The sequence below is a fragment of the Schistosoma haematobium genome, chromosome 1 (genome assembly GCF_000699445.3).
Source record: "Schistosoma haematobium chromosome 1, whole genome shotgun sequence".
Lineage (NCBI taxonomy): Eukaryota > Metazoa > Platyhelminthes > Trematoda > Strigeidida > Schistosomatidae > Schistosoma > Schistosoma haematobium.
In genome coordinates this window covers 51,512,925-51,527,334 of record NC_067196.1, presented here as the reverse complement: position 1 = coordinate 51,527,334, position 14,410 = coordinate 51,512,925, and the positions used below count along the sequence as shown (strand labels likewise).

General features: G+C 29.8%; 1 protein-coding gene across 2 annotated transcripts in view; it reads left to right on the top strand.

Annotated features, from left to right (window-relative positions):
• The window catches only part of TRIM9_1 (E3 ubiquitin-protein ligase trim9), a 99,152-nt gene that overhangs the window by 57,151 nt on the left and 27,591 nt on the right, over nt 1-14,410 (top strand). For both annotated transcript variants that reach the window (XM_051209014.1, XM_051209015.1), the window contains 2 exons: nt 8,315-8,365; nt 11,518-11,657. In XM_051209014.1, coding sequence (XP_051074429.1) covers nt 8,315-8,365; nt 11,518-11,657 — 191 coding nt within the window. The remainder of the gene's footprint in view (nt 1-8,314; nt 8,366-11,517; nt 11,658-14,410) is intronic.

Genomic DNA, 14,410 nt, shown 5'->3' with positions numbered 1-14,410 from the left:
TCTTATACTATTGTTGCATATTATCAATAAGACTTGTTAAGTAGTGCCTGTACAAACTTCTAAATCATTCAAATAAAAATACTAAATTAATCTCTTATTACAATCCATTCAAGTAAATTACATTCTATTAACTTTTGATTATTTCTAATTTACAAATAAAACAATTATCCACAGAAAAAACAACTTTACTAATATGAAATAAGACAAATCATGAAAACTAGATAAACGAAAAGGTTTACTATATCAATCAAGGTATTTGAAAAGAAAAAAACATTTAGAAAACAGTAGTCATTTCTTTAATACATAAACTCATAATGTATTTCAACACATATCAATATGTAACTTCATTACCTAATCACATTATGCTCATAACTTTTAATTAGGTGTAAGATATTGTCTTTTATGATAATAGATTATAAGGAGATAAACATTTAAACCAACACAGGAGGAACAAATTTAAATTAATGATAAATCAGATTATTTGTATCATTGTGGTCAACATGTTTAACGTTATTACGTGAAAGTTTTCTCTGTTAACATTGTCATACTACGAGTTAACCAACTACTAATCTATTATTAAGATACGAGCAATACTATAACACTTAATGGCGTTTTTAGATTGTCACCTGAATGAATAAATAACTTGCTGTCTAAGCTATATGATAGATATCTTCATGCGTGAACAAGAAAGCTCACTCATAAGTTTATATAAAGTTGTAACAGTCGTGATCAGACTCAGAACATAAAGTGCATATTATGATCTAAAAAAAATTATAAGAATGTTTGACATTCTCGAAAATCAGTGAAATTACAGGTAAACAACAAAGGTAGCATTACATAATTTTTATTGCGTCATTCATTAGTTCAACTCTTTCTGAAGTTTGATTACATCATTGTTGTTGATTTTTCAATTCATAACTGACTGGTTTCAAATCACATCTTTCTTTATTACCATTAATCTGTTTTCAGTTGCATCATTACACAATCATTTATTGTTTGTTAACTCCATGAATTTTAATCAGTGGAAAGATACAAACAAACAACACCAACTGAATTTAAGCTTCACCCCATTGAACAAGCAGGACTCAGTTGCTAGGTGGATAAGGCGATGGCGTTTGAAGCGAACGATACTGAATTCGAACCCCAAAGTGAGCATCAATTCCGAGGTTCAGGTATATCTAAGTGACGAGTCCCAAATAGGACAAGACGCGAATCCTGGACTCCGCTGTTAGCTACTAGTCATCTCTCCTTAAAAAAACTTTATTGATTATAGAAATTAGAATTCTTAGAGTTTATTGTATATAAAGGAAGTGCACTATTTCATTCTATAGTATGTTTAAGCAGTGTTACGATTACAAAGACATTAATATTAGTTTATTCTATATTTTAATATATAAATGTTTATATATTCTATAATAATGCTTTTACTGGAACTAATAGTACACTATTATTCTTTTGTCAAATTCATAAATGGTGTTTTTCATAGAGCTGAACCTATAAATAAATATAGTATTTTTTCCACATTAAATAATGGTTATTTCATATAGCTATGAGCAATATTATAACCATGGTAATGATTAAAATAATAACAGATTGGCCTATATTTCTATTTGTAATTTATTAGAGAAATAAAGGGAAATGAGAAATGAAGAAATAAATAGCTATTAGAGATTTTGATTTATTCAAAGCTAACAAAAATCTGAACTTAACATGATAAATAGATAAATTCCTATTATGTTTAAATGAACACCTTTGCTTCCCTTGAAAAAATGAAGATACATCGACTTTACGAGGTAAACCGTTTGCGCGCGAGACCATATATTCTTGGTCCAACCCCATGTGTGACATCGGGGATACACACTACTGAAAAGTCCTCATATTAGAACGAAACGGTCGTCCAGCGCTTTCAGGTTTTCCTTGATGGTCTAACTTAGATCAATTCATGAATTCAACGACCAAAATATAAATAAACATATTTCTACTTAGTTTTCTTTCTTTTTATCACAAGTGTCAGTTTATTAACTTTGATCAGTAAATTTCCTTTTATTATTAGTATGTTGTTTCACCTACGCTAAAATCAAGTCTTATTATGTTTGAATACTTATTAATTTGACATTTAAAGATATTTTCTATGTTAATTAAAGTAGTAAACGTTGAATTTACTTTAAATTCAACTTTTGAGATTTTACAAATTTACTCTTTCACCATAATGTCTTACATCAACTCAGCGTCTAAATACTATGAAACTATTTGTTCAAATTTGGGCAGTTCTTATATAGTAAATACAATCTGTAATACAATAAAGAAACATTCAAAGAATATATTTTCATATTTAGCTCTGTTTATTTTTGGTTTTCATTGAACTATGTAAGAAAAAGCTAAGTGATAAGTGAAAAAAAGAAAACTATGATAAGTAGTGACTAAGTAATCACTTGTACAATAAAGAAAACTTTTTGAAATTTGACATCAATGTAATTTATAAATTATTTATAAGTAGATTCGATTTTATTGAAAACTAAAAGTTCTTCATTTTATTTATAGTTACTGTGCAATGGTTTTATGAGGTTAGAAAGCAAGATTTGATATTACTTCAAATGAAAATTCATGCGTAAATCAATATCGTTTCTAGTTTCAATATAAAGTTATGTTTAAAATCCTTTTAATCATATTTCGTGTATTACATGTGTGTGACACGTTGAAGCTGTAAACTTACTTACTTACGCCTGTTACTCTCAATGGAACATAGGCCTCCGGTCAGCATTCTCTAACCCTTTCTGTTCTGAGCCTTCCTTTCTAGTTCTATCCAATTGTTGTTCATTCTTCTTATGCCTGTCTCCATTTCACGCCATAATGTGTTCTTCGGTTTTCCTCTTTCCCTCCTTTGGCCTTGAGGATTCCATGTGAGGGCTTGTCTTGTGACGCAGTTGGGTGCTTTCCTCAATGTGTGTTTAATCCAATTCCAGCGCTTCCTTCTGATTTCTTCTTCCATTGGAATCTGGTTTGTTCTCTCCCACAATGGGTTGTTGCTGATAGTACTAAATACTAAACAGTATTTTTTTTCTTATATTTCTTATGGAATAATCAAAAGAATAATAATGTATACAGCTAAATAGTGTTTCATTTGTTTGGATTAGTAAAACTGATTAGATCATAGAATATAGTTATTTTGATTTCACAAGAATATCTTTACATAACAATAAATGGAAATTAAAGAAATTTCAACAAAATTATTCAGAATGATATTTTCTCTTTCAATCTAAACATCAGTTCAAGTTTTCTTGGATATGTTTTTGTTGTTGTTGTAAAATATCAGTAATAATGATTTAAGTAGCATAACAGGAACTCATTTAATTTCATTAAATATAAGATATAATGATTAAAACTATATTTTTCGAATAAAATGAACATTAAATAAGTGTAAATTTGAGCATTATTTAATTAATCCAGTAACTATAAGTCAACTCTGTTTCATATCAATAAAGAGTCATTTAGCAACAATGAACACTCAAGATATTGATTACATAGACTTTAGAAATCTCCTGGTTACTTAGTAAACAACTAAACAATAAACTACAAAGTTATGGAAAAATGATCTTTGTTTGTGAGTTTATTCAGTCTATGATTTTCTTAAACCATTATTTGAGACTTGTAAACAGTTCAGACAAATAAATTATAATTAAAGCTGTTATGGGGTTTCACGTTAGGACAAAAACCATTTTAGTACATCTTGGGTTTTAATGGTTATCTAACTGATGTTAATCCCCGATGTAAACCATTAAAGGTAAAAACACTGAATCATAATGGCTTGAAAATACTGTTCATAATACGGCTAACATAAATTATCTTAAACAGTTATCATAACTGAAAATCTAAATAAGGTAATTTCATTGAATGACTCTTAAAACAACTTGTCTCTCTGCTCTATTCATGTGAAATGAAAAATAGGATTTGTTCGCATAATCAGTGTCAAGTAATGTTTTCAAAACTGTCATCGATATAATTCATTACCTAAAAATGGTGCATACTGTCTAAAGAATAACATGTAACTTCACACTAACTCATTTTCCAGTGATCATATTTAACTACATAGTGGCTTAATATATTGTAATTTTTTTTAGGCAGATGGGAATCAAAACAGTGAAACCCTGTCTCAGAACAATGGAGACAATAATTAATTTCTAATTTATTCCAATTTATATATATATATTTATACGGCTATACCTTAATACTGAGAAGGGGAAATTGTACAAATAAGTAAGGACAGTAGTGGTTGCCAGAAAAGTTGCTTAGCAACTTGAGAATAATACAAGCCAATATTCTGATCTTTATTGTTTCTGATATTATCATTTTTACGATTTCCACTAGTATTGAAATTCAAAATTAAACTCATGTAAATTTCAAAATATAGTATTATTTCCTTGAGCGAAATTCTAACTACATTTAAGTATCCCTAAGATATTATTAGTGCTATATGAAACAATCAATATTACAATATTGTTATAAAGTTTTTAAACCACGCCCAGTTTATCTTTTGTTTATTAGTTCATGTACTGATAATATAATATGAAGTATATATTCATTTCAATGGGCTATATTCAATATTTTGTCTATACATATGCAAGTAATGATATAAGGGACTGGCTTAATAATTTTAAAATGAAGCTCCTTTGATTTTTATTATAATGTATCTAAGCCTCAGAAAGATATTACTTGTATGTTTAATGTGATTATTTCAGTTATGTAAATTTCACATATATTGATTGTTCAATGATTGGTAACCAATGATAAATTGTTTATTTCTTAATAATGGTTTGATTCAGTTAATCAAGTTGAATTGCAACCATTATACCACATGAAACGACTTTTAGGTGACCTATGCTTAAACAAATGTGATTTATTGGCAATCAGGCAAAATGCTGTGAACCTAGTTTTTGTGTGCATTTGCAAGTTATATTGACAATGTTAAATATTAAAGATGTTTTCAGAGAAATTTGAAACTGTATAAATGAGTATTGCTGTATCATACTATTTCTTTATTAGCAAATATGAATATTGTAAACTTTTTGAAACAAACGATATTTTATTAACGTTTTATTAAATAATTGAATTCATGAGTCAATTGAAGCTAGACCGCCATAGAAAATCTGGAAGCACTGAACGGCCGTTTCATCCTAGTAAGCGACTCCTTAACAGTATGCATCCACGACGTGGCCCCGCGAGATTCGAACTCAAAACCTATCAGTCCAGTGCTTCCAAGTTTTCCATGGTGGTCTAGCTTCAAATGAGTCAAATTCAATTAATAATTTATTACAACTTCTACAAACCCCATTCTGATTAAATTTTTATATCAGTAAAACAAACTATAACACACTTTACTGACTATTCATTTTATAAGGTGGATAAAGTTATTACAACTAACTACACTAAATACTCATTCATCAAGTTACAAATAATTATAACAAGTTTTAAAAGTCACATAGAGGATCTAAATGCATTTGATTTTTATTTAATAGCTTTAAATATATGATGAAGTCTTAAGTGAATAATGGAAACTACAAGTAGTATATTAAGATGAGTTAGTATAGAAACTTATTACAATATACCTGTTTTATCATATCCAGCTGTAAATTCTTCTTCTTTAAAAAGGACATTCTGTTTACTGTACACACAAGATTTCTTAGGTTTAAAGTTTAAGGTAATTTTATTTTGATCTGAACTATCTGCATTACATAAAACCAATAGCAATTAATATAATTCTTTATATTTTCTTTTCCTGAATTAGAAATAAGATATATTCTAGAGAGATATGATATTTCATTTGTGTTATCTTTAATCATGATAGTAGATCACAAGGAGTACAAATCCTAAAGGTATTATGATCAATCAGTGTAAATATGATGTATGTATATATGTATGTATGCATGTACAATTTCATAACTACTTTTAATAGTTTGGTACCAAACCTTTGAAATCTATGAATTTTTCGTCTAGAATTTATTTTTAAATAGTGAGCTCTCAAATGTTTCTGACCCTTTAGGGTTTTATTGTCTGAAGTGACTAATAAATATGTTATGTGATTTGAGATTCTATATAGAGAATTCGTGAGAATTGTAGTATTTTTGCAAACGAGATAGTTATCCATCGCAGATGATGGATCAAGGGTTGAGCAAGATAATGGATGGATTGAAGCTAGACATCGTTACCGATGGATGACGGCCGAAATGTCGAAAGGTTAGGCATTGGCTTGTAAGATTTGAGGCCCTGAGTTCGATTTCTACGTGCAAGATCGTGGATGTGCAATTTTCAGCAGTCCCATACTTCGATTAAATGGCTGTCCAGTACTTTTAAGTTTTCAATGATGATCTAGCTTAGATCGACTCGCGATTTCAAAATTCATCAAAAATGCATATAATATATGTGGCATCATTTTAACACAGTACATATTTTATTTAGGTTATTTAAAAAATACTGGAGATTTCTTAACAAATTCCCAAGCATATGACACCGTTTTAGTTTAGAAGTATTAGTATATTTAAAAAGACTATTCAATCTAAAGTAGAATTCGACACCTTTAAATCTCATAGTAAGAATGTGTCTATATTGGACTTTGGTTTTATTCCACTAAGTAGTGTTTTTTAGCTTCAACCTTGTTGCTAATTGTAGTGACCGTCATTTGATAACACTCTCTTTGCTCTCAACTAGTCTATTTAGACCAGTTGTGACCATTCAATGGGATGATATGATGATTTTCTGAAAACGGATAATCAAGTTGGACTAATTTACTACTACGTTTATATGTATATTGAAATTATTCTTAAGTATAGATAGTCTTAACCCAAATACACGGTGGCTCTCTAGAACTAATAGGTACCATTTTTCCAAACTGGCATTTGTTGTTATCGATTCGCTCAATTAAAATATGTTTCAATTCGGTGATTATGTCAGTCAGTTCAGTCTATTTGCGCGCTCATAGAAAATGTTTCCAACCTATTATAAATTTAATTACTTAAAAAACGTAGAAGTACCATTACAGTTGGTCAAATGTCGTTCTTCTCTCTGTTATATGAAATAATAATGAGAGATTGTCATAAAACCAATACACCGAATATATTTAGTGATACAAAAATGCGTCATAAGAGCAAAACTGAATTTAAAAGTAAACAGATGAATATGAATAATAACGAATCTTTGTTCAAAGTTCAATACGTACGTATTTTAGAAATATTCAAAATAGTATTGAGATTTTGCATATTTTGTGCTGATAATTATGTAATTTTAATCAGGTTTGCTAATCAACAACGTTTCATATATTAATATCATTTCACGAAATAAATAATTTCAAACTATACAATAAAAGAAGGGGTTTTGTGGATATTATAGTAATTTTAATAGTTTAGATAATGAATCGATTGTAAGTAGACCATCATAGAAAACCTGAAAGAACTATAATATCTACAAAAACCCCTTTCATGTCAATCAACATATGTTCACTAGTGACTGGCTTCAAGAGGTATTTCATGAAGTTCCAGTGAAAAGCAGTGAACACTGGAGTTCAACTGGGTCTGTTGTGAGATAGTAACTCATTGAAGACAATGGTGGATGTGTCCTTCGATTTCGTGAATTGGTTGAAGTTAGACATTGTGACTATTGGATGCCGTTCGGCTCAGTGGTCTGTAGGTTAAGCGTTCGCGCATGAGACCGACATGTTCTGTGTTCGAATCTCGGGAGGGGCGGGATCGTGAGTATCTGCGACTGATGAGTTCTATACCGGGACGAAACGGCCGTCCACTGCTTCCATGTTTCCCATAGTGGTCTAACTTCAGTTGACAAATGATCTCAACTTTCAAAATTATACGATAAAAGACAAAACATATACAATGGTAAGTAGTTTATATTTGAGAAAATTGAAGTTGGATTATCTGAATTAATCCAGCATTGTTTTTTATTTTAAACAACATAAAAATAACAAATTCATATGTAATTTATTGAACATATTGAAAAGAATATTCATTCTACTCATCAAAAACAATTGAACATACGAATTATAAGAAAATAAAGAAGAGGAAGGGAGAGAGCGAGAGAAAAAAAGAAACAGAATTTTTGTTGTTGTCTTCAGTTAGTCCTTTATCTAGATATAAAACAGTGGACAAATCAATTCATATCTCATTAAAATAGAAACTATACCAAGTATATGTTATACTCACCATAAAATACACACAAACACGTGAAATGTTTTCGTAATAAAACTAAATTTTTCTCATATTTGATTGATGTTGTCCCCCTTATTTATTTATTTTTTTGTTCTTGTTTCTAGATACAAAAAGAACTGAATATTTTCAACTTATCAATCAAAAAATTAACGATGGTATGTTTTATGTAATTATCTTTGATATATATATATATATATATATATATATATATATAGTTCTGAGATTTGAAGCTGTGTTCGTTGTATACACAATTTTTGTATTTGGCTTGTCAGTAACGCTTTTGAGATATTGATCGACGTTGTAATCATTTACTCGTTTCAGTTGTCAGTACCACCACCTACAAAGATAATGTTAATAATAATAACAGAGTAAAACCTTTTTTGAGTAGTATGATAAATTTTATATGAAAAAATAGAGTGATTTGGATGATCTAGTATTCTATGTTTGTAATTATCTACTTAATCCTCTTATTTTATGAATAAGATTCTAATTTTTATTTAATTTAAGCAGTTAAGATTATATAGAGTGGTTTCATCAGTTGTCTTATTTATCACTTGTATAAATTATAATAAGAGACATGAAAATAAAACTATCTTTTTCCGTTTTAATATCATATAAATAATTATTGTGTAATTTCATCAAGCTGTAATAATTTGAGTTAGATTTGATTCATCAGGAGTCAAATTGTGAATTATTTCTTTGTTGCAAGCTTTGTAAATATCTGTATTTATTATTAGAAAATTTTTAAGAATATGGTAAGCATTATTATGGGTTAGTAAATGTGAGAAGGAATAATTCATCATTAAGGGATGCCAAAAATGACATCAAGTAAGTTAATACTCGCTTAACAAATGAAAGATTGATTCCTTTACTAGCTAAACTTAATCAAATTGATTATGAATTATTTTCTATTAACTATTTATACACTCTCCTGCTTACTGTGATTACTCTGAAGATGTAAATGCATAGGTTTGATTAGTAAAGACAGAATTGAGTTATAAGCAATGTTGGATAGTGGCTAGCAGTGGAATCCAGGACGCGCATTTCATCCTATTTACTTATAATGATTATGAATTAAGGCAATATCGAGGAAATACGCACAGTATGCACATAAGTCAATAAGTGGCTAGTCAATCACAGTCCTAAACGTCAATGAGAAGATTCAAGTAAACAATATCAAGTGAATTTAGAATTGAGTCCTGTTAAATTATCACAAAAATGATTCTCAAATCTCATTGATTTTCATTGTATTCTATTTCATCAGATTATAGTGAATGAAGTGATTTTTGTATATACATACTTAGCTAAATAAATAAGGTAAATTTTGAAACATTATATAAATTTCCTAATCATTATTTCACGAGAACTTGATCTAATCTGACTTAGGGTTTTTAATTTCAATAACATTCATACAATGTAATTAAGTTCAATTTCCTAGTTGACAAGATTTCCTTATATATATATATATATATATATATATATATATATATATATATATATATATATATATATACAATATTATAATATATTTTTATCAATAGTGGGTGGTTAAATCAAATAATGATTTAAGTGATTTAGATTATTGAGTGGTTATAAATTAATCAATTTTTTTTATTTATTTTAAGCAAAGATTGGTAGTGGCTAACAGTGAAATCTTGAACGCGAGTTTCGTCCTGTTTAGGACTCGTCATCTGGATGTACATGTATCTCAGAGTTGATGCTCACTTTGAGACTCGAACCCAGTACCGTTCACTTCAAACGCCATCACGTTCTTTACTTAGCTACTGAGTCCTGATAGCCACCTGCTTGTGCAATGTGGTGATATTTAAATTCACTTGGTGTCGTTTTACTTGTATCCAGATGACGAGTCCCAAATAGTACTAAACTCGCGGCCTGGATTTCATTACTAGCCACTATCCATATTTGCTTAAAAAGCTTGTAACTTAAGGCTATATCGAGATAATCAGCACAGGATGCACATATGCCAACATGAGACTGATCAATTGCAGTCGTAATTCATAATGGGAAGATAAAAGTGAAACAACACCAAGTGAATTTAGCTTTTTGTTTGTTTGATGACAAAAAGGAATCGATCTGAATACAAAAATGTCATGTATTTGAGAATTACTTTTTTTAACAAGATATTTCAATGTATACACAAATTAACTCATTTATGTTTGAAAACTAGTGAATGTAATTTAATATGGAGTAATTATTAGAAAGGGGACAGGGTTAAAATTATATGAAATCAATAAGACTTTTTTACACTTTCCTCTAGATCAAAATAGATTACTGATTACCAGGGGCGGATCTATATCTAGAACACATAATTTTTATTTTATATAGAGGGTTGAAAAAGGATTATATAAATCGAAAAATGATAGTTTTTATAAAAAAGCAATAAAAGTAATTGTAAGCTTAAACTTAAGCTCCTTAGAAAAAATGTCGACTCGAGTTTCATATGCCAAACTACCTCAAATGAAACATGGTATACTTCGCTTTTTCAGATTGATGTTTACTACTCAGAAATTAGTGTGAGTTTAAATCCTACCTAGGGTATCGGTAAATCCAAGAATTAGGATATACTATGATGAAATTTACTAACTAGTACAAAATCTAATGGAAACTAATTATATTATTTGCTTCCAGCCCCATAAAATTCACAATCTTTATAGGTACAACCTTTAATGTGAAGTTAAAGTAAACGGTTCATTTACTGACAAAACATCTATGAACAATCTCTCATAAACTTGGAAAACTGCAATCAAATTCTCTACACTGAGCCTGTATCTCTGCTTTTTATCTATTAATGGATTCTAAATTATCAATGTAGAACGTTAAAGAGGAAGAATGTATTTGTAAAATCTCAGCAAAAGCTTGGACCAGAGTGCCAGGCGAAACATTGGATTTACTTCAAATTCTTTCGCTGAGATTTTACAAATGCATTCTTCCTCTTTAAAGGTTTCATATTAACTCGGCGCCCAAATTTTGTGAAACTATTCGTTCAAATTTAGACGAAAGTTCTTGTTTACTGGATCCTGGCTCAGTAGTCTAGAATTAAAGCGTCCGTGCTAGAGACCGAAGGTCCTGAGTTTGATCCCCAGTGACGAGAATATGGATGTACATTATTGTGGCCGCGAAAACTGTACACTGTCTCCTTGTGTCCACCGGTTATCTAGTTTAGATTAGTTCATAATATTAATAATATTCTGAATCGTTTATCAATTCATAATCTTTAATGAAAAATATGTCAAAATAATATCTGTCCAAACACTTATTTTTTTAAATATTGTTGTTCTTTTTCTAGCTCCAGCTCCACCAGCGTTTCTTATAGAAGAATGCATTTCAGAGCGTAATGTTATTACTCTTGTGTGGCAACCCACATCGTCTATTCCTATTGATCGTTACACACTTGAATTGGATGATGGAGCAGGTGGAACCTTCAGGGTTAGTTTATAGTATATCGTTTTTTCCAGAAATTGTTTTCTTTTTTAAACTATTATTCATTTCGATGGTAAAAAGATAACTACTTAAGCTCTACTTAATTAGGTCACCCAAAACAAGGACTTCTAATGTGTTGAATTAAGTTTCTTTTAAGTTTCTTCTAACATTCATCATTTTTGTATTTCTAACGTCCCATTTGGTTTAATTTTTTTATACTATATGTAGTTATTTATCAGTTATAATTTAGTAATAGCAATCATAAAACATAAATGATGGCTTTTATGTAAATTCATTTTTAAATGAAACCCTTATGACCACTAGATCACATGACCAACTCTAGCTAAAATGTTGATTGCTTAAATAAGGACTGAAGAAAATGTAGTAAATATTACATTTTACAATGATGAGCCCAACAGTTTTATTTTAATAGACTGTTTATTAATTAACATTTCTGATATATGTAGAAACAGCTAAACTAATATGTTGTTTTTAATGATTAAACATTGCCATTATCAAGTATCATTACCGAGGTTTGACTTGACGTTTATCGTCATCTCTTCTATGTGATAACGGCAATAATAAATTATTATATTTATAATAACCCAATGAGTAAAAAAATTAGATGTTCTGAAGTTGCGTGACTTCACATAAGCCACTTCTTCAGAGAATAAACAACCAAATCAAAATTAATCCAACATGATTTGGTCATTTATTATTTGAAGAAGTGGCTTATACGGAGTCACAAAACTTCAGAAAATTTAATTTTTCTACTCATCCGGTCATTACAAATATATTATTTTATTTATTACCATTATCACATAGAAGAAATGAACATAAACCACACCCTTGAATATGTTAAATTTTTTGACAGCAATTTTAATATATGTTTTTTTACAAGTTCAAAACTACTTCCTATGTTGTCATATCAATTTATGTTATCACATTGATGAATAACTAACTGAAAACAATGTTGTTCAAATCCTTATGTATATTCAGTATAATGGTGGAAAAAGTTTAGTACTTGATTTATGTTTCTAGGTTTACAGAATATCTTTATAAAATACTTCAGAAAAGAAAATGAAATAAAATGCTGTGGGAATTTAAACAAGTTGCATATTTGGACAAATGTCAAATTTATTAAAATCATGAATAAAAAGTAGGTATTAAAGAACATGATTAGATCTGTAAGATAATTCTTATCGTTTATTCATTACGTAAACCATTAGTTAGAAACATTTCCGTTATTTACGGACCAGTGCTTAGGTCCTTGAACAGCATCAGTATTTAAATACTTCACTCCTACAGAATTCTGAGATCATTTGTTACATATATTGAGATTAGATGGTGGTTGGAGGTAGTCAACAGGAAACCCTGAACCCGGGTTTCGTGTTACTTGGTACTCGTCATCAAGGTGTACCTGTAATCTTGAGGGAACTGATGCTCCCTTGCGGATTCGATCCCGTGTCATGCAGCTTCACAGTCAGAGACGTTACCACTGAGCTATCCGGGCCGCGACCGACCTCCTCTAGGACTGAGATGTAATCACAATTGATCGATCACTGGATGGTGATCAATGTCATGTGTTTCAAGTCCTTATTTAGTGCAGATCGAATGCTATCGACGACGGGATTGAATCCACCAGGGGGCACCAGTTCCCTCAAGATTACAGGTACACCTTGATGACGAGTACCAAGTAGCACGAAACCCGGGTCCAGAGTTTCCTGTCGACTACCTCCAACCACCATCTAATCTCAATATATAGTGAACGCAGTGTCGAGTCACCTAGACTGGTGGCCACATTGCAACATGGTCGATAGCATTCGATCTGCACTAAATAAGGGCTTGACACACATGACATTGATCATCACCCAGTGATCAATCAGTTGTGGTTATATATATATAACTAACCAAATGAACCTATGAATGTTCAGCTTGTAGAATCTTTTCATTTTAAACGTCTAACATAATAATGTATAAACAAAAGAGCAGAATTTCCCCATTACTACGACATCATTACTTGATTAAATTTTGAATAACTATTTTTCAAAATAACATTAATTTTAATATAAAATGATATTAGGATTATCTGAATTTATATGATAGAAACAACCTAATCTCACTATTAACAGTCAACAAAAGGGAAGCTAAGAAAGATGAGTTGTTTTTTTGGGAAAAGGAAGAGGTTTACGTTTGATTAGTTTGTTAAACTGATTATATATATATATATATATATATCTTGATTGACAGAAAAAAGTAAATCAAGCGTGTAGCTTCAATAAGTCTAATAAATCAAAACAAATTCTTCACGTTAACGAGTCAATGTTGTTAATATTCTCTAGACATTAGGGAATTTTTGTTAATGGAAAATAGTTTAAGGCCAATAATGTTAATAGGGAGACTGTGTCTAGTTTGTTATATAATATTTAAAGTTGATGAATTCTATAAGAATCATTATATCATCATGACACTACTTTTTATAACAATCTGCTTTAGATGTTGAATATCATTTTAGTGGACTATTTCATGGATATGAGTAATAAATTATTCTTAATAAATATTGTCAAACGTGAAAGTAGATCTACAGATATACTTGACTAGTTTTTTGAGATATACTGTTAAGTTTGTAGACTCTACAGTTAGTGATGTTACTTAAAATCTATTTAGATGGTAAATTGAAACATATCTTAAAATTCTATTAAGTTTACTTCATCAGTTCAGTTAGTCATTCTCCTCAAAGTTCATGACAGTGAAAATTA